Raw genomic sequence first — 19,907 nt, 5'->3', positions numbered from 1 at the left:
CACCTGCCAGGATGGTTGGAACAAGTCCTTCCCACGACTCAATAGGCCTGGAGAGGGCCTGACTCTGGCTTTTCAGCCCTCAATTTGTGCTACTCTAACCTGCTCCTCAGGCAGTACCTCCAGGGCCACTTGCCTTCCACTGTGCTGAGCAAGGTGGTCCATTTAAGAGAAGCGCCACCCTTAAGTCTCAACTCTCCACAGCTCCGGTGGCAGCAAGTCCTTCTCAAGAAACACACCCAAGCCAGATTGGAGTTCAGCCTCTTCAGAAATGTTTCTATTCTTGGATATGGCTTCTAAGGGAAAGTTTGGGCTATAAGCAACTGAAAATAACAGCAGGGTGACTTGCTAGGGCTCTGTTACTGTCACTGTCACCCTTGAGAAGTCCTGTCCCGTAAGGAACTGTTTTACCATACAACCTGCAGCTCCTGCTCCAACACCTCACATGTGCAAGTTCCCAAGTGCTCCATTCAGTCCTCCTTCGCCCCGTACGCATTGGTAAGCAGCTCTCCCGCAGTAGCTGGCTGCACCTCGCACTTCGGCTAATTAAAATGAGAGATGAAACTGCAGCTAGAGGAAATCCTCCTAGATGATCCATCTCTGCAAGCATGGCCAAGCCCGGCAGCAGCGAGTTCAAGACCAGCTTGCTATTAGTATCCTGCACTGTCCCCAGAGGGCTTTGGATTTAATCCCAGCTACTTTTCTTCCAGGACAGTGGGGCCAGACAGCACCGCAGAGCTTAATGTATTTGCTCTGGGAGCAAAACCAAATTATGCAGTAGCGGAAGGCGCGAGTGTCTTGTACAAGGCAGCTTGTCAAAAGGTGCCCCACAAGCTCACCGGAGGAAGCAGCTGCTTTGGCAACACAGTAACCCAGCTCCAGCCCTGCCTTGCTGCATGCATTAGGGATGCAGCCCCAGCCCCTGCGCATGGAGAGCCTGCATTCGTTACAGGATTAAACTTTAAGCAATGCTGGGCAAGGACTCCTTCTAATCAATTAAGATGTGGCATTGACAGAGAAAAGTCCCACTAGGTTTTCTTGAAACGTGAAGGCTGGAGGCTGTGTGAGAGGTTATTTGTGTGAAGCAAGGGAAACAAACAGCCCATGGGACAGGGAAGGATTGGGGGCATAAATGGAATGGGCCTGCAGACCACTGATGGCAAAATTACTAAAAGGAAAGAAAATTCACTATGTGAAGATCCTAGCACTCCAGAGCAGTTCTTGAGGCAGTATGAATCAGCACGATGTTACTGTGCCCAATTTATGACAGCTACAGGCTGGGCCAGGTACTCTCAGTGCTGCGTGTTCCAGCAGAGGAGGAATTCAGGTACAGCAGTGAGGGGCCGGTATAGACATTCTTACAGCGGGTGGGTGTTGGAGGCAAATGGCCACGTCACCATCACAACTTCAGTGTTCAGCTATCTCAGAGTTTGGAAAGGAAAAATCCTTTAATTTTGTTTCCATCTCGTAAAGTACTCATAGCACCGATGAGGAAGACAGAACCTGAGTGTGCATTTTTGGAAAGCACAATTGATTATCTTCTGGAAAAAAAAACCAGTCTCTGAATGCAAAAGACCTCTTCATGCTAGAGTTAAAAGCACAGAAACCCACATGTATGATACTTCATTGCTCAGTAGTGAATTTTGTTGATTAGAATTGTTAGGATATGAGAAGAAAATAGTTAATGTGCTGTAACCAATCTGCAAATGTTAGAAAATCTGCAACTGTATAATACCAATTCTAAGTGAAATGGGATGGTCTACAAATTATGGGCAAAGGATTGCTACCAAAGGCACTGAGAAAGACAGGCAGGAAACTGACACACAGCCCAGTACCCTGCCCAGGACAAGAGGTGGTCCAGGGAACACAGGCAGCTCACACACAAAGAAAATTACTTCTGAAAACTGATGCAGAACGAATGCTGACCAAACTATCCTTCTGAAGGCTCATTTAATACGGGCTTCGTAGGGTGCCAACATTACCGCCCTTGTAACAGCCAGCAGGATGGCCAGTAGCCACAGGACTACCTGCAACTTGAACGGATGTGGGGATGCGAGGTTGCTGCAAAACCCTGCCGCCAGTGGGAGCTAATCAGCCAGTCAAGTCCCATAGAGCTACAGGTCCCGCTGCCTTCCCTGAGCAGCCTGCTCTCATGTCTTGTTACCTGTTCATGAAGTTTTTTCTCACCTCTGACATACGTGGCTTGTGATGTGTAGGCACGTGGAGACTTTGGGGCGCAGCTCAGATATTTCGCTTCAGCAAGAATCCCATTTTGTCCTAAGAAAACAACAGCAGGAGTATTCACACGCCCCTTTAAAATATCAAGACAAAAATGATTAGTTGGCAAGGCTACAAACCCAGAACAAATATAGACTTTGGAATTGTTGTTCTGGTTTTTCCTCCCCCTTTAAACTATAAACATGTTTGAAAACAAAGCAAGACATAATGAAAATGAATATACAGAAGTAGCACTTGCCTGAAGGTCCAATGTCGTACTGTGGCGTTTCACTCATTTTTCAACTCTCCTGCTTCTTGTCTGATTTGTACAGCAATGTTTTTCTCCCCCCTCTCTCTAGTACTGATATTATAATCCTGCCTCGAGATGCTCATCTATCAGTCCATCACTCATAAAGCAAGCCATTTATCCTGCTGTTCAAACATCCATCCAGACCTCGGGAGGACGGTGGGGACTAGGGATGGAGAGGAGAAGAAAGCACTTTTCCTGTTGCTTTAGAGTTGATTATAAACTATGGAGGATGTTAACTTCTATCAGCGAAACATCTCACGCTCCTGCCCCTTTTTCCCTCTCCTCCCCAAGGCCTGTACTTTTGACGCAGAGCTGTTTTTCAAAGACAGCATAATTTAAGATCTCCACCTAAAGAAGTGTGCAGGATCAGGTCTTAAGTAGTCAGTGCGTTACCCCAGCAATGAAACCAGATTATGAGCTTGGAGAAAATGAGCGTAAGTCTAGAGTAAACTACTCCCCTGACCGGAGCAATAGAGGTGCGAGTGCCAGGTGCTCTGTCCAGCCCAATGTGACAGCACCCACGTACTTGCCCCTGGCCTGACTCCATCTCCTCCCACCAACATCCAGGAAAACCCGTGCCCAGAAAGCTCCCCTTTGCGACCACCTGCCTATTTCGTAGCAAAGCACATATCTGTTAGCAGCTATTATCAACAGATTATTTGGATCGAACACTAAAAAACCCATTATTTTCTTGAGCAGATTGCTGTGAGTGCAATCTCTCTTTCCCACTGCCTCTTCCAAACCATCCCCTCCCTTTCCCACAGGCCTGTATGTAACTTACAAAATGAAAACAGATCTTAAAACACAGTGAATTATTTTATCCACTCCATCCCTTCTATCTCCCATCTGCTACTCCAGCCTTTTGCTTGGGGTGCACTACAATCTGATTTTAAACATGAAGCTGACACTGTAGTCTTTCTCTTCAGCTGAAATCTGAAAAATAAAGCGCTACGCATGTACACATTTTATCACAGCAACAGATAAATCTATCACAATAACCATTTTGACAGATAATAAAAAGCAAAAAAATATTGAGGAGGTTTACAGCAGTTTAATGAAGGCTCTTGTACCAAATCTTCAACTCAAAGTTACAGTCAGTTATTGAAAAAAATAACTTACTATGAAAAAGCTGATGAGAATTGCCCACCTAGCCAGGGAATTAACTGCGGTTTGACGCTGTGCTTATATACTCACCACACAATAGAAACAAATTTAAATCACCACCAAGGTACACACGATTCACTTCCATTCTGTTTACAATTACATGTATTCAGCATGTAATTTAACCTCTGGAAGTTACTCTGAGGAACACAGAGGTTTGTTGTTTTTTTTTTTTAAAACAATCACTGGAAATAAATACCATTTAAAGAACACACACGGAGTGCAATAAAACGGACACTTAGGCACTGGTACAGTCTAGTCTTCTTCAGCCCTCTACAAACTACAAGACAAGAAGTTTTAAACCACAGATGGAGTGGAAAGTGGGGCAGAGCTGTACAAGTAGCACAACAGATTATGTACTACACAAGAGCACATCTGCAAAAGGTCCCAGGAGGTTTTTGTTGAAGATGCAGCGTATCCACACCAGGTATATTGTGAAGGGCTTAATGTTTTCTGAGAAGGTGTGATTCTGATGGGACAATATATAAGGCATGTAAGTGTTTTCCCCTTGCTCTTGTATCCACACTTCATATTTCACTTCTCTGACCTTGAGATACTTCAGGTTCCAGGGGATCTGCCAGGACACAGCAAGTTTAGCTTCACTAGTGCCCTGGACAGAGGCTTGACACTTGGCATCCCTCACTTTGCCAGGGTAGAGGCTACCAGACCACTTCTGCTTCTTGGGTCCAGGCTTAGACTTCACAGTCTGCCTGATCACATGGATAAGAGAGGGGATGTTCACCTTCGTGTCCTGGTAGGCACGGAACAGCCACTCGGGGTTGCGGCAGCAGAGGTGCCGTGGCACCTCTGTGCTTTTAATGATGCGCTCTTGCTCAGCCTTGTCCAGGTGAGCAATCCCGCCCTGATCCCAAGGTCTGTCTGGGTAGGTAACGGTGTCTTCCCTGTCAGTGTTCTGCCAGGCAATGTACTGCAGGTCCATGCCAGGAAGGGTTGCCAGGGTTTTGTAAGGGGTATAGTGTTCAGGGTTGATAGCATAAGGAAAGAGCTCCACCACTGTGGCACCTCTTGGCAGGAAGAGAGACATGACTAATTGGGCCCCATGCATGCTGACCAGCATGGACGCATTGCTGATCAACCGGACGATGTCAGAAAATGAATGTTCCTCCAGAGAGACGGTAATGGTTTTCATCTGAAACTCTTGAGCGAGAGCCAGGATTAGTTCTGCCTCATTTAGGATAAGTCTGTTGATTGTTCGACTGAACACCACGATGTACTCCTCACTGGAGCTTTCCTCCAAGCTGACGTTCAGCTTCTGTGTCATGAATTTGCTGAATTGCCTGATCTCATTACCAGAAACCAAGATGTTAGCCTTTGGCCCTTGTGGCTGGACAAATCCGTACTGGTACCAGGTGGTGATTTTGGACAGTCCCACGTACGATTTGGTAAAGCAGAGGAGCCTGCCCAGGGTTTTAAGCTGCTCCCTGAGGAGTGGCTGCTTGTTACTCAGTAACTTGTAGAGGTCAAAGTGAACACCTTCACTCCACCCTTCCATGAAGAAGAGCCGTGCTTCCAGATCTAAATCAGAGAACTGCTGCATGGTGTAATAAATGGGGAGGAGGTCATCATGAAAGACGTGCATCAGGTTGTCTGGGTTGAACCTGTTAGCGATCAGCGCCACATCAGGCACGAAGACCGGCTTTGGCATAAATTTCAGTGCAGCAGCTGGCAGCTCCACAAAGTTGAAGTACTGGGTGTTGTGATCTTCCACCGAGGAGAGGTCAAGCAGAGCTGGCTGGAACCTCCGGGAGCCCAGGTTAGGCAGCATGACCGAGGAGTTGCTGTGAAAGTAGACAAACTCCTCAGCCTCGGTAGAGTAGCAGAGGGACTCAAAGCGGCAGATGCGGTCGGTGTGCATCCTGCCAGTGCACACCATCCTGGTACCATCCTCCACCAGTGCTTGGAGAGCTGCATGGTAGTCAATCTGAGCCTGAGAGAGTTCCTGAGATTGACGCGTGAGGACCAACTCCTCTTCGACCATGAAGACATGCTCTCGCAGTTTGATGTACTTCCACAGCACAGCAGCGAGGACAGACACAAGCAGGGCATTAAACACAGCTGCTATGTTCATTCTGTAGTTAGATCCTAGCAAGATGACAGGTGGGGAATGCAACCGAGAGGGAAGACATCGTTAACACTCCTTGACATGGTGAGGGCCAAAGACCTGTGGAAAATAAAACAAGAAAGGAACCATTTAAACATCAGGTTTACAGCTCCACCATAAATCTCATTTTACAGACTATTCAAGAGAGTTTATGCTTTTTTCAATAATTTTTCCCTCTTCCTGGGAATGAGGAAAAGAAGAAGAGAGTACCAAAGCACTACCCAAAACTGAAAAAAAACCCTCAAACAAACAAAAAATCCCCAAAAGCAAACAGAACCAGGAGCTGCTCTACACAAAACCTTCCTCTCTCATTTTCTTTTCTACCCTTTTGGAGAAGAGAAAGTAGAATAGTTTGAGGATGAGCTCTATGAAGCTTTGTCAGAAAAAATAATGGTATGTTCCCTGTGACTTTGGCTCACTCTGCTCTTTGCAGGCGAGTCCAACAGCAAGAAGACAGACAGCAGTGCGATCTCACACAGGGCTTACGAGACCTAGCTCCTTTTCTTGATTTGCCATAGGCCTTTTGCACATCTGCAAATACCCAACTCTGCCTCTCACCTTTACTGAGCGGATAACAATAGCACAAGTGGTATTGGCAAGTATAGATTTTGCTACACGTCATTCCAATATGAAATGCGAACTGGTGAACATAACATTCAACTTAATTTTCTTGGGGGGGTCAGGGAGGACTTGCAGGCCTACAGACTGCCCTATGGCATACATCCAGGTCACTCAGTCATTTCTTTGGCTGCAATCCGAGATCAAAGGCTAGGAGCTGCCATTGTCTCCCAAAAGAAATATTGGCATGGGAGAGAAGAGAGCTCTGCTTTTCATGGGAGGAACTGATGTTTTCATTAAAGCAATCAAACCTTCATTTAGTGAGAGTCTGACTTGCACTAGCACATCTAACCCTTACACAAATGGGAAGGTAACATATTTGAATTGTTTCTAGTGTTGGTGTTTTCCCATCCCAGCCTGAGAATCTCTTCTGTGCTGCTCCAAGGCCTCCCTGTTTCTTTTTGTGCTATGGGAGAGATCCTGTCACTGTTTTCTATGTAGAAACACTACTGGCTTATATCAGAGTATTGATTATATTTTCAACTATAAACTTCAGTTGAGATATTAATCTACCTACAGTATTTATGGGCTCCAATTTTCATTATGCATCAAGGTTCACTGCTAGTCAGGCTGTAAATAACTGCAGCCATGACTCATGGGGAACTATAGGAAGGCAAATTTCTGATTGGTATATACCTGATTAGACTGTTCCTAACTGCAGTTTTTAAAGGTAGCAATTTAAACTCCTTTTAATGCAAGTTTGGAGAGAGGGGAAAAAACACAATGTCTCAAGCCCATGCTCTGACATCCCAAGCAATAGTCCCTTAGCATTTACCCAGAGATGCTTGTTTTTATATGCTAGAGTGGAAGAAGACAGCAAGACATATATATTTAGGACCAATGCAAACACCTTCTCTATTGTCAAGGGAGTTCTTCTGAAAAGAGATATTGCAGCCTCAAAGCTTGATCCTGCAGTCTGGTTCATGCAGCTTGGATTGAATGGAGAACCATTCACGGCATTCAATGAAGTTAGAAGAGATCCCTACAGCTTGTGAGATCCCAATGGCCTGCAGGATCCCTGTCTTTGGAAGAGCTGCAGATACGTGGGAGGCTGAATAATGCCAAAGAAATGAGTGCTAGTTGTAAACCACACAGATTGAAGAGGTGGTCTCCGGGGATCTGAGCAACAAATTCATTTCAATTTCAGAGCAGCTCTAGCTACTCAAATGAAATAGAAATGAAGTCCACCTCCTTTGGCAAGTGGTCTGAAAAACTGCCTCATTTAGCAGCTCTGTAAAAGCAAGCAGCAAATTAAAAAGGTGTTGTTTTGATTTCAACCATGGAAAAGGAAATGGAAAGGGACCTAGAGTGGTCATCTAATTACCAGGGCAGGATCAGCTCTCCCTAAACCACTCTCAAAAGATGCTTATCTATCTCATTCTTAATACTCATTCATCTCTTCAGCCAGTCTTTAGCAATAAAGGCATGAAGTACTGTGATAAACTAATTTCTAACTCAGCCTTTGTTTCCAACACAGCAATTTAAACCTGGTCTTGTCCCAGGTGCCACAGATATCCTGCACCAATGAGCGATGGCTGTCACATCTATGTTACAGATGTCACACATGTATAACACCTGTTATATAGGGGATCACTGCTGCTCCTGATGGCTTTGCAACTGTCAACCACGGCTGTTCCATGGACAGCCTTGAATGGAAACCTACTGGGGACAGTGGTAGATCACTCGCTTAGGCTATGCTAATGCAACCAAATGAATTTTCAGGAAGAGAAATTTTTGATGGAGACAAATCTTAAGTTATTTTCTTGGCACTAGACTTCCAAAGCTTCATTTCACATCTTCACTATCTTTGAAAGACGTCTAACAATACCATCCAACTCTCCGCATAACTTCGCTACAGACCTCTCTTCTTGTGAGCACAGCTTTAAATGACTTCAGCAGCATCGCCACAGAAGGACCGAGCCCAAGCAGCCATGTGCAAAGCCTGCTAGTCAGTATGTGAAGACCACCTTTAACAAACAAGTCTTCTGCCACAAGCACACACTTCAGATGAAGGCCAGTCTGCGGGCATTGTGGAAGTTAACTGCCTGCAGGTCAGTTGAACAAAGCCCCTGCAAGTTCAATGGAGTCAACCCAAGTTGCAAGAACAACCTGGCAGAGGGGGGGAAGCACATGGTCTCTTTATTATTGCAGTACAGTAGGGAGAGTATGTTCGTGTGGGTGTTTCAAAGGCTTCAGAAGCCAGCAGTCCATAAAAACACCACTGATACCACCTGCATTTCACAGGCATGTCGGTGGTGGGGAGCTGCGCTGACCATTACAAACCCCTTGAGCCAAAAAGGCCTCCTTGGAAACTGCCTGTTCTAATGTTTCACCCCTCACTGATTTGTTCTCTCCCCTCCAGCCCCAAGGGAGGGGCATAAGAGGCACTTCAGAGATGCAGCCTGATGGATGCAGCCAATGTTCAGAGGTTAGCAATTTTCATTTCAGACTCTGCTACAGCAATACCCGCTAAATGACTACAAATGAACAACTTGTCTTTTTAATAAAAATCACCTGCAAGGATCTCCTCCATCTCTTCCCTCACTGCAGGTCTTTCACTTCCCTGCACTTAGCTGAAGTGAGTGTACGTGCTTTAGCCAACCAGGTGTCAGGACTGAATGTTAAAAGCTTGCAATGCTGAAGGAATCCATCTTCATTCCTATTCCTCATTGCCAGTTCATAAATCCTGGTTCATGCTGCTTGGCTGAAAGCTGCTTTTGATGGAAGCAAACAAGGGGACATGGACAGGAAGGGGTGTTGCAGGCAGAACTAAAAGGAGAATTTCACAGGTACTCAGGGAACAGTCTTGATTCTTTTCCTGTTTTCCCACATTTTATCATCCACCTTTTTTTAATCTGACACTTTCAGTGAACACAGAGTTTAGAGAACTGAAATCTTTGGTCCTTCCGGGAGTGACAGAACATAAACACTAGCAAACCATCCTGCTGTTTGCTTTTCCATACCCAGGAGAAGCTGCACCAAAGGCGTAAAAGCAAGCAATCACTCTCCCTGTCCCCTGGTTCCTCAGCTCCCCAGGCTGAGATCAGTCATTAAGTGTTGTCAGCAGCAGCAGTCCTGGGATGGGAAACTTTCCCAGGAGACAGAAAGTAATTTTGAAATAGATGAAAGCATTTAGTCTTCCACCTGAAGAGAGCTGCTTCACAATAAATGAAACTTTAATTACTAAATTTCTCTCACAAAATAGGTCTAAAGCTGCCATTCCCCTCCCACAGTGTCATCAGAGAACATCTTAAGAACCACAACGCGCTTGCAGAAGTGGCAGGCCAGACACTGCTACTATAAGAGCAGAGTCTCCTGTGCTGTTTCTTTCTACATAAAGGTCAGCTGTTCACATCCCCAGTTGCCCACAGACTGTCTCCTCCCCGTCTCTATCACACTTATCCACCCTCTCACTTCCCAGTGACACTGGGATAACCACGGCTTTGCTCCATGTGAGCAATGTGTCCCAGTTACCAAGGAAATCTCATGGACTGACTTTTTTTTACTCTCTGCTTTGAAACTCTAAAGCACCATCCTTCAGCAACAGAAGATGTGACAGCTAATAGACTAGAGCCTAGCTGGAAAAGACGTGCACGTAAATGCAGCACAAAGCTTCTTACTGCCAAGCTGGCAGAGGGCAACAACAACCCATGGGAGAGGACAGGATGAGCCCTTGAGGATTCACAACAGGGGCAGGCTGCAGGGGAGGAGCGAGAGTGAGAGAGGGAAACAGAAGTGGCAGATTTCCCTGGAAGTGATGTTGACAGGGCATCAGGGCAGCTGACTTAACAGCACCACATGGCTAAAGACAGGGATCTCAACAAACACACTGGCATTGGGGCAGCTCAAAACTTTGCAAGGGAAATAAGAGTATGTCCTGACGTTTGCAGCTCAGTCACAATGGATGCTGTTCCAGAGGCTAAGAGCCTGTGGGAGGGACTCTATTTTTGGTCAGCTTATCTTTCCTCTTTTTCCAAAAGAACACAGGCATGAAGAGCTTACCCCATTCTCTTCCTCCACCACCATTAACTTAGCAAAAGGGTCACAGCTTTAACTTCTCAGCCCAGCTGCTGCTGCTCTAACTAGCACTGATTACTGGTGAGCAGGTAGACTTCAGGAGCATGCATCTGGTGTGTTCAGCAAGCACCTCTGGCAGAGACCTCGAGCATTCTGCAGGCCCTTAATACTCTACTGTAAGTTTGGACACAGTAACACCTTCCACCTGTTAGCTGCTGGTCATCTGATGTTAAAGTCATCCTCAGAAGTGGGAAAGTAACAGGAAGCATAGATGGGGAAGTTGTTCTTCATTGCTTGTTAACATGTCCAGGAGATCAGAGTGGGTGGGATGGGAGAGATTAATTTCTACTAATAGGCAGTTGGCATAAAGGACTATTTGGATTCATTTAAGAGACAAGTTGTTGTTCTTTTTTTAATTATGAAGCTGGAGTAGGATGAATCGCTACTTTAAAGCTATTAATATGATGGGCAATATTTTAAATCTCTTCAATCTAGTAAGAAATTGGGAGAAAAGCTACAAAGTGCACACAACAAAAACCAAAAAGACACAAACATGCCGTACTAAGACCCTCAGGGGAACAAAATAAGAGCTTGATTTGGGAGAACAAGGGTCACCAGGGTGAACAGCCCATCTAAAAGGGGATCCACCCAGTCCTGCAGGTATTAATGAAATGAGAAGTGCTGCCAAGCTTTTGTCACCAACTGCCCAAGCATTTCCAAGTCAATGCTCAGTTTTCCAGAGCTACAGCAGGCTAAAAAAACCAAACACCTCACAAATGGAAAAAAACAGCATGAAGGACACGCGCTTCCAGAAAGCATTACCACTCTGTGCACAGCGAGAACTGCCATGGAGGCCAGCTTGGGTTTGGCCTGGCTGACCAGCTCCCCACAGAGCCTGCCAGTGGTGGCAATGGTGCCCAAGCAGAATCATCTCTGTGGTTCCTAGAAACACAGCACAGCTGGAACTGGGCTGGGACTGTTCCTGCGGCAGGACAGGGCAGGAGTCAGGGCAGAGCCACATGAGTAGGAAACGGGCAGGGGACCCTGACCCTTCTTGTTATGGCAACACAGTGGGAGGGGTGGGAGCAGATATTCCCTCCTCATGGACATTTTTCCCATTAGCACTCCCTACCCCCAGATGGCCTCTTGCTAGGCTGGCTTTCTAGGACCGGCACAGGAAAAGTAAAGCATGCAAACATGGTATTTCACACTCACCCTGCAAAATGTCTTCTGTTCTTTCTCCTATCCCTGATGCAAGAGGCTTAGCTAAGGATGCAGTATATGTAATACGTTCAGTTTTAAATACCTACTTCATACATGCTCAAAGCAGAAGTTCCTAGAAGGCAACTTTCTGACTGGAAGGAGAGGGAGTTAGGATTTGGCAGCCAAGAACTGGCTTTTATTCTCATCTCTGCCACAGATTCCTGCAGAGCTACAAGCAATTTAATGCCCACAGCCCAAAAGGCTGTTATCATCTTATTCACTGTATTTGTTTAATGAGATATATGTATCTTTCACAGTACTTATCACATTAAAGAAAGGTTGGTACACTGAATGATTGATATACTGGAACATTTTCTTTGTAAAAAGCAGCCAAGCGTAGAAGTGCTGACTTTTTAAACAGGCAAAGAGCAGATTCTTGAAGGGACCAAACCAGCAGTTAAAGATGCAAATACCATTAATGAAGCCTTATACAAAAAGGGGATATGAAGAACACGATTACCTTAGCTTTGCAGCCTCATGTGGAATTTTAAATATAGAACTTTATTCAGAAAAAATAAAATCAAACCATTTTTTTAAAAACAACTGTCTCACAAAAACTTTAGGTATCTATAGACAGTTGTAATCAAAACTAGGTTTATCTTTAGTTTTTATGGTTTAGCATAAATCAGGAAAAGAAAGCAAAACTGCAAGTCTTTCTACACAAGACTGCAGCCAAAGACAATGAGGCTCTGTGAATTGGTCCCTACTGCGAACATACCTTCAATATGAACAGGAGAATACTGGTGCCTACCGGACACCTTCCAGTGGTGCTTACAGATGGAAAAATCTAAGTTTTCTTCCATTCAATTTCAGAGGCTGGGATTAATTTGATTAATTTGAGAGCTGGGATAGGAAGAAATCCAGCCTGACTTTCAGGTTGACTAGCAGCCATTGATTTAGTATTTGTTGGTACTGCTGTCTTGATCTACAAAAGAACATGTTAAAAAAAATCCAACGCTAAGCAGTCAATGCATATAAGCGAACCACAAAACTGAGCTAGAAGTATGAAACTGAAAAGAATACTTCTTGGGCTTAAGGTCCACATTTCCAACATGTCTCCTCCATGCAGAATGGCATGGAGTATGAAATCCTTTCCCCAAACAAAAACTAACCCTGATCTCCAGAAAGTTCCCCTAAATAAGATGTATTTCTGATAAACAAGCTTGAGGTGGGAGATGCAAGAAAAAGGAGCTGAAAATGAAAAAGAAAAAAAAAAGTATTTCTCTCAGCCTTCAAGTCTTCACTTTCTGACAGTCCCAAGTCTAAAGATGAAAACCCAAGGACTGCAAAATAACCATGGCTAGACAGAGGGGGAAGCTTAACAGACAGAGTTCATTCCAGCTGATCTTTGTTCACCCAAGTATCCCATTGAAACCTATCAGGTTATATTGGCATTAACAGCACTGTCATACGAGTAAAAAACCTCTCCTTTTGCCTGGTCTCTTGCTGTTAGCCTGTAAGCAAGATACCTTTGTCAGAAGCAGAAACGTGTCAGAGAGCAGCAGCTTTATCTTACTTCAGTGGTCTACCTAAAGCAAAGACAGAGTAGGTGTGCCAGAATGGAAAATTTACTAATGCTGCTAAAGTGAATTTACAAGAATATGATGCAAAATCCCAAAGTACTGAACAAGATGAGCTTCAGCCAATCCAACTATGCCTTTGAGCTTTAGCTGCCATTTGTTATTTTCTTCATTTTATTTACCCTTTCCTTCTCTATTCTCCAACAGGAAGAGTACCTGTGTTATTTGGATACTGGGACTGATACTTAGCAGCACTTACAGCTTGAGCTCTCCCTGCTTCTCACAGCACAGTGCCCGAGACTGTTTGTGTGCTACAAATCTTAAGCAGGAGCTGAAATTATTTGGAGTACAGCGCATCCAAAAAGAACAGCGAAAATCACTCCTTAATTAACACAGGCTCTGTATTAGCATGTTTTTAGGGGAGGGTAAAAGAAAACTAATCCCAAAGCAGCACCTGTCCAGTAAGAAATAGATTTCTAAAAACCTACAGAATTTAGTCCAGATCAAAGATGTTTTCCCTGTGAGACTTTTGTTTAAAAATGATAAAGCAAACCACCAGTCAAACAAAGAGGGACTACAAAGACCTGGGATCACAAATGAACTACTGACCTCCTTCCCACACATGCACAGCCACAGAGGAGAGATTCAGTGTGAAGTTGCAGGGGAGAGGGGGGGGAGCAAGGAGACAACATCAAAAAACATGCTAACAACCTTCCCCCCACCCTCCCCGAAGTACGCTGTATCTAGGAGTGCCAACAAAACTGAATTCAGAGCCGTATGTGATCAGCACAGCAAACAGACCACAGTTACAATAACACCCAGCAAAGAAACACAGTAATTCAGAGCACCTGCAACCTTTTTCATCTTGGAAGTACTACTGCTGGTAGATTACTATCGCTGGTAGATTAGTGTTTCACACATGCATGCATACCTGGTGTTGCTAAATAAAAGGAAATGCTATCCGGTGCCTCTCTCACAGGAGAAAGAAAAAAGAAGACACCTTAAAGCTACGTTTTGCAGGGGAATGAACACTCTCCAGTCCTCTTCTTTCCTCACCAGCATGAAGAAAAATTAAAAATCGTATCTAACAGCTCTCAGCACAGTAACCCGTGCACCATCTGCAGACTGAACTACCTTTCTCCCCCAGGTCTGAGCATGCTCTGTCTGTCGGCAGTGTCCTATCGCTCCAGCTGGCTCACCTCAATTTGTTAGCCTCCCAGAGGTCAGCCTTGCATGCAGGATGATTTGCTGCAGTATTCCTGCAAATCCCCAAAGGGCGGCCACACTGAAACAAACACCATCGTGCTGTTTCACAAAGCTGAGCATGTCTTGGGAGACAGACGGCAAACTGGTTTGGCGGAGGATGCAGTTTAGAAATCCTGCTTTTAGATATTAACGTCACAACTACTTCAAGCACTTCACAAAAAAGTACAAAACAATATGAGAGAAAGGAAAAAAATGCCCCTTGCTAGAGGATATGAAAGCCATTCAGCGTGCTTTCTAGCAATTCCCTTGTCACCAGGGAAGTAGTTTCCCAGCTGCGATGGTCAGCAAATAGCTTAGTATCAAACAAGGCTGTGAGTGCCCTCTTTCAGAGACCCAGGGAACCATATTTTCAAAATTAACTTATCTTTTACAGTGGAAACAGTTATTCCTAAATACAGAGGCTCAAAAATGAGCCAGGGCTTCTAAGAGAGTATCTTACTGTGTCCAAGCTGAAGGTCATGAAAGCAAACGTGTCTTACACCAATCTTAGCAGAGCTTGAGGCTGTGGGGACAGAGCAGTGTCTTGAAGACGGCAAACTAGGCAGTACTCACTGGGAACATTTCAAGTCCTAATCCTGCAACTGGATCTGCACGTGGGATCAGAAAAGCAGCCTGGTTCTGCCAACAGCACTCACCAAAAGGCTCATGGCAGGAAGTCACACCACCGAACACTGTTATTAGGGGTGAGATTCCAGCCCTGTAGGGACATACTTGCAGATAGATCACAAGGAAACATATGAAGCTTGCTGCAAATGTACTGTCCATGTATTTGCAGGATCCATCTTGTTGATTATCTGGGAGGCTTTTTCCCTTTAAGCAGGACTAACAGGTAAACTAAGAATGATGAAAAAGAGGAAAAGTTCTTTAACACCCATGTGTACGGACATGTCTATATAGATATTCTCAGATGAAGAGAACCATTTTACATAAGGAAAGAGAAAAGCATCCTGAGATTTTTGCCCATGACAGGAATTATCCTCATTGCCAAAATGAAGAAGCTCAAATGGCTCTGCATTAAAAAAATGCAATTAGGTAAGTTATAGGGTATTCAAAACTCTCAACTAGGAGAGTCTGGTAGCTACAAGGGTTAGCATGTTACCTAAATGCTTGCTCTAAATATGCATCACAGATAAGCTGGCATCTGCAGCTTCCTACCCTCCTCAAACGTGCTGGAAGTGACCTGAGGGAGGGGATAAATGGATTTACAGCAGCTGTGGTGGTTCACTACACTATGGAATCACACTGCCTGGGCTGGTTACTGTTGATGAAGTCTGCAATCGCTCTGTCCACAAACACACCCTGCTTACTGTGGAACCCCAGCCCCGAGAAACCTGTTTCCATGCAAGAAGGAAAAGCAGCCCTGCTCCATTAATCTGTGGTTAAGTGACAGGCTGATGCATTTGAAGGGCAGCAAGGGGTGGTACACTTTGAATCACAGTAGCAATAGAGCACAATATTAAGTACTGCAATATCCTGAAACTTTTGGGGTGAGGATCCACCAGCATTTCAAGTTATTAAAGGTGATGGGTCTCTCATTCACCATCAAGTACCCTGACCTACTAAAGCCAGGACTCCCTCCTTGGGAAGGCCACTGCATGGGGACAACCTACAATCTAGGATGGCACTTGGGTATCTCCTCATCCCTCCCAGGACATGAATCCACTGCCTCAAAACAAGCAGGTCCCTCATCCAGCTTCTCCTGCCTGCTGTGACAGAGGCAGCATTTTCTCCATGTAAGATGAGAACAGGGTAGTCCGGAGGCAGAGGAGGTGTGGCAGAACTGGGAGGCACCAAGCAGCCCCAGGAAGATCACAACTTGTCTCAGACAGGACCCAAGACTGCTAGCCTGAATACAGCCACCACCACAGCTGAGAAATTGTGGGTGTCATTCAGCATCACACATGCTTAGAAACACAGTAATACCATGGAATTTATAACCTTGGATTTCTGACTGCCAGTTAAAAGCCAAATACAGAAGAAAAATAAGCTGAAAGAAACAAAGAATAAACCCAAATAACATTCTGCAAAGTCGACAGAAGGTTCTTGACAAAGCTAGACCTTCAAAAACGAGCCTGCCAACATGATGAATAAACACAAATGTTGTATCTACTAAACTAGGACATCACAAAAGTGTATCACACATTTTCTCATCTCCTTCTCTGGAGTGCTGCTTTTACACCTCTGCCTTCTTGGTACGGAACAAGCAAAATGGTTCTGGCCCACCTGGAAACATTAAAACACACCAAGATTGACAGGACAAGTGACATCTACGCCAGTACCCTCATCTTAAGGCCTGTGCCACCTCTCCCCACCAACTCAAGGCAGATTTTGAACTACAGTATGAGCCTATGCCTGTCCTGAGAGGATCCCAAAGGGATACTACTCAGTTACAGCTGCTTGGCGGGTAGAAAGAAAAAAAAAAGGAAAAAAAAGGCAAGCAGAAGAGGTCCCCTCTTTGGCAGGCTCAACAGTTGTCTCCAGCCTGTTTTTTTTGGACTAAGGATATCCAGAATCACCCTTCTCTTTTTAGCTCATCTCATTGCCCTCTGGTCCCTGTGAATGCAAAGGTACTGTCTCAAACAAGCCAGATATTTTTCCTCTGACTTTTGGAAGTTGAGGAGTGGAGTTAGATTAGTAGCTGACTTCACTTGAGAAAACACAGCTTGACTTCATGTTTTCTGCACTTCGGAAAGCTCCACTGCATGACCTAGCTTCCACTGATGCTAACAGGAGCCTTTCTGCTGACTCCACAGACCTTCACCTCCAGTTAGGGACTTTTTCAGTGAGACCCCTGATAACCCAGAGATACCATGCTGGGCTCCTTATCTTAGTCAAGCTTTATTTTTAGTGGAGAAGAAAGTACAAATTTTACAGACTGGTCTCCTATTTACAAATAAGCTTCTTCTCTACCCCTGGAATGAGGTGTATGCATAGATTTCACAGGTACAATTTATCACATCACACTGAGATTGGTAATTTAACCCCAGTCCTGAAGAGGGTCCTATCATCAATCTACCACACCACAAAGTAACTGAACAAAACTACATCATTAAAGAGGGGAAAAAAACCATAATAAAATAAATCTAACAGCTCCGAAATAATAACTCTCTATTACTACTGCACCATAAGGCACCAAGTGTGGCAGCCCCAAGCTCCTCTCAAATAGTCAGCACAACCAGCCTACTGCAAATTGGTAAGGTTTGAATAGATTGTCTTGGCTCAGAACTAGAAGTTTGATAAATATTTAATACCCCCCATAAAGTTGCAGCCTCCAAAAACAGTGCCACAAAAATAAAAAATTTAACAGTTTTGGAACTCCTAAAAAGCAGTACAGCACAAACAATACTAACCAAGCTAGCAAAGAAGTCTTGAATAGACCCCTCTTGGTTTAGGACTGACAAAGAGCAGATAAATCATTATTTACATGCAAGGCAAAGATTCAGTATAAGTTGCAGGGGTGCCTGCGTCATTCCAAGTCACAGCATTTATTATTTATAGTCCCAGAAGTACGCTCTATAAGAAATTGTTCTTCCTGCAGTGCTTTTAAACCAAAAGTGCATCTTAGTTTGAGAGCACAAAAAAATTTCATGCCTGAACTGATAAAAAAAAAAGTCTTGTGTTGATAAATACACAAAGAGACAAAGGAAGATTTAGATTCCTGAACAGCAAGATCAGTAGTCCACAGAGGATGGCATTTTGATTCTGCAGAAGCTAACATTAAAACTGGTGTCAAAAGGACCAGGGATTCAGCCAAATATTGAAAATTCCTAAGCAAGAATATCCTTCAACAGAGGAAAGGCTATTTTTTGAGAAGTATCTCAATGGCCAAGCCCCACTTATGCTCAACTGCTTCAAGCGTGAATACTTCCAGGCTTAAGGGATGTAGAATTCAAGTTTTACATAAATATTAGGTTTACAAAGGTGCAAGTATGATCAAACACATTTCATGCACACACTTAGGTTACATGTCTCTACATAAACCTGACAAATTCATAGATATTTATTCTCCTCCATAGACATATGCATATTTTATACATATAAAATACATACTTGTTATGGAAAAGTCCACTAGCTATCTGAATTTGTCATATGCTAAAGTATTCACTCTAACAATCCCTCCATCCCCATTAGGAACTACCCTAGCAGCACTGCAGGGATGTAATGGCCTGCTCCTGTCGCTGTATACAATGTGTGTTCAGATAAATTGCATGGGAGAGTTACCTGTTAGCTTCCAAGGCAGGAGACGGCTTTGGTAGCTGTTTTCACCCAAGCTAGGTGTTACTTGTGCTCTTTCAGATTCCCATTTTGTCATCAGTAATGACAGGTCAGGAGCGTGACACAGATAAACCAATTCCTTCTCCTACAGCTATGCCAACTGCGTACCTGCAAATGTAATTAGTGCCAACGTGCCTGTAAAGAAGCAGAGATAATTCATGCTCGTAAGAGCAGCTTGGTAAGTAAGTGATGTTCACCTAGACTGGCACGAGAAACCAGGGGTAAAACATTGCCTGTGAGACCCCTGGGTATTGCTCATTGCCTCACCATGGTGCTTCCCACAGCCCACTATTCATTAACTATTTTTGCCTAGGCAGCAGTAAGATCATCTGCCCTCTCTCAGATGACACTTTAATATTAGGCCTTTATCATCACATTACCTGAAGAAAAACATCTCCCATTTTATAGATGAAAAGATTGAAGCTGTCAAAGGGAGCTGTGTAGGACACACCACACCAGCAGCCACAAATATGGTAGCAGCTTCATGTGAAAAACCCAGGAACAATCAAACCTTCTTGTTTACCCCAAGGATGTACTCATCTCCATGGGCTCCAGTGCTGAAGACTAGGGCCAGGGCCTCTAAGATCACAGCTGACAGTTTAAATATGATGAACAACAGGGAGGATTAAGTTATCAGCTCTGTCACTGTTGCTCTGAAAGAGCTGCTGGTGGGGCAGCCATAAGCCTAACATGCTCTGGTCTCAGCACACCTTCCTCACATCCTCTATCCCCATCCACACTTGCTGTGCAGAGGGCTGTGGGGCCTCCTGCATGCCTGGGAGACCCCCTGCAGCCACAGCTTAGCCCGAAGTCGTAGACCCTGTCAGCACGGACTTGTCCTGAGAAGGGTGGAAGAAAAGGAAGAGAGTCCCTTTTTCCTGTCTGTTGAGACAAACAGGGTAGTCATAACCAGCAAGTCTCATAGACATCTTAGGAAATAAGATGCTAATACCACAGCAAAATACAACTGTTGAAAGTAAAAACATCCTTGAATGTGAACATCATAGGGGTGCCAAGGTATGTAAAAGAAGAGAAAAAACAGAAATACAAAACTTGCATTTTAGGATAAACAGAACTGTCAGGCATTTTGATGGATCTGTAGGGGTGAACAGCTAACAAGTGTGTAGAAGTATCCGAAGGA

General features: G+C 44.4%; 1 protein-coding gene across 5 annotated transcripts in view; it reads right to left on the bottom strand.

The window, feature by feature from the left end:
• Positions 1-3,555: 3,555 nt before the first annotated feature.
• POMGNT2 (protein O-linked mannose N-acetylglucosaminyltransferase 2 (beta 1,4-)) overlaps positions 3,556-19,907 on the bottom strand; it is a 30,893-nt gene continuing 14,541 nt past the window's right edge. For 2 of the 5 annotated variants that reach the window (XM_075083330.1, XM_075083333.1), the window contains exon 2: positions 3,556-5,867. In XM_075083330.1, the coding sequence (XP_074939431.1) occupies positions 4,038-5,774 (1,737 nt within the window). In that variant the 5' untranslated portion in view covers positions 5,775-5,867 and the 3' untranslated portion in view covers positions 3,556-4,037. Of the gene's footprint in view, positions 5,868-14,156; positions 14,387-18,712; positions 18,902-19,907 lie in introns of those variants that run through there. The other 3 variants (XM_075083329.1, XM_075083331.1, XM_075083332.1) reach the window with 3 other exon arrangements.

Source organism: Phalacrocorax aristotelis, chromosome 2 (genome assembly GCF_949628215.1).
Source record: "Phalacrocorax aristotelis chromosome 2, bGulAri2.1, whole genome shotgun sequence".
Classification (NCBI taxonomy): Eukaryota; Metazoa; Chordata; class Aves; order Suliformes; family Phalacrocoracidae; genus Phalacrocorax; species Phalacrocorax aristotelis.
The sequence above is the reverse complement of the archived record's forward strand: the minus strand, read 5'-3'. Positions and strand labels throughout refer to the sequence as shown.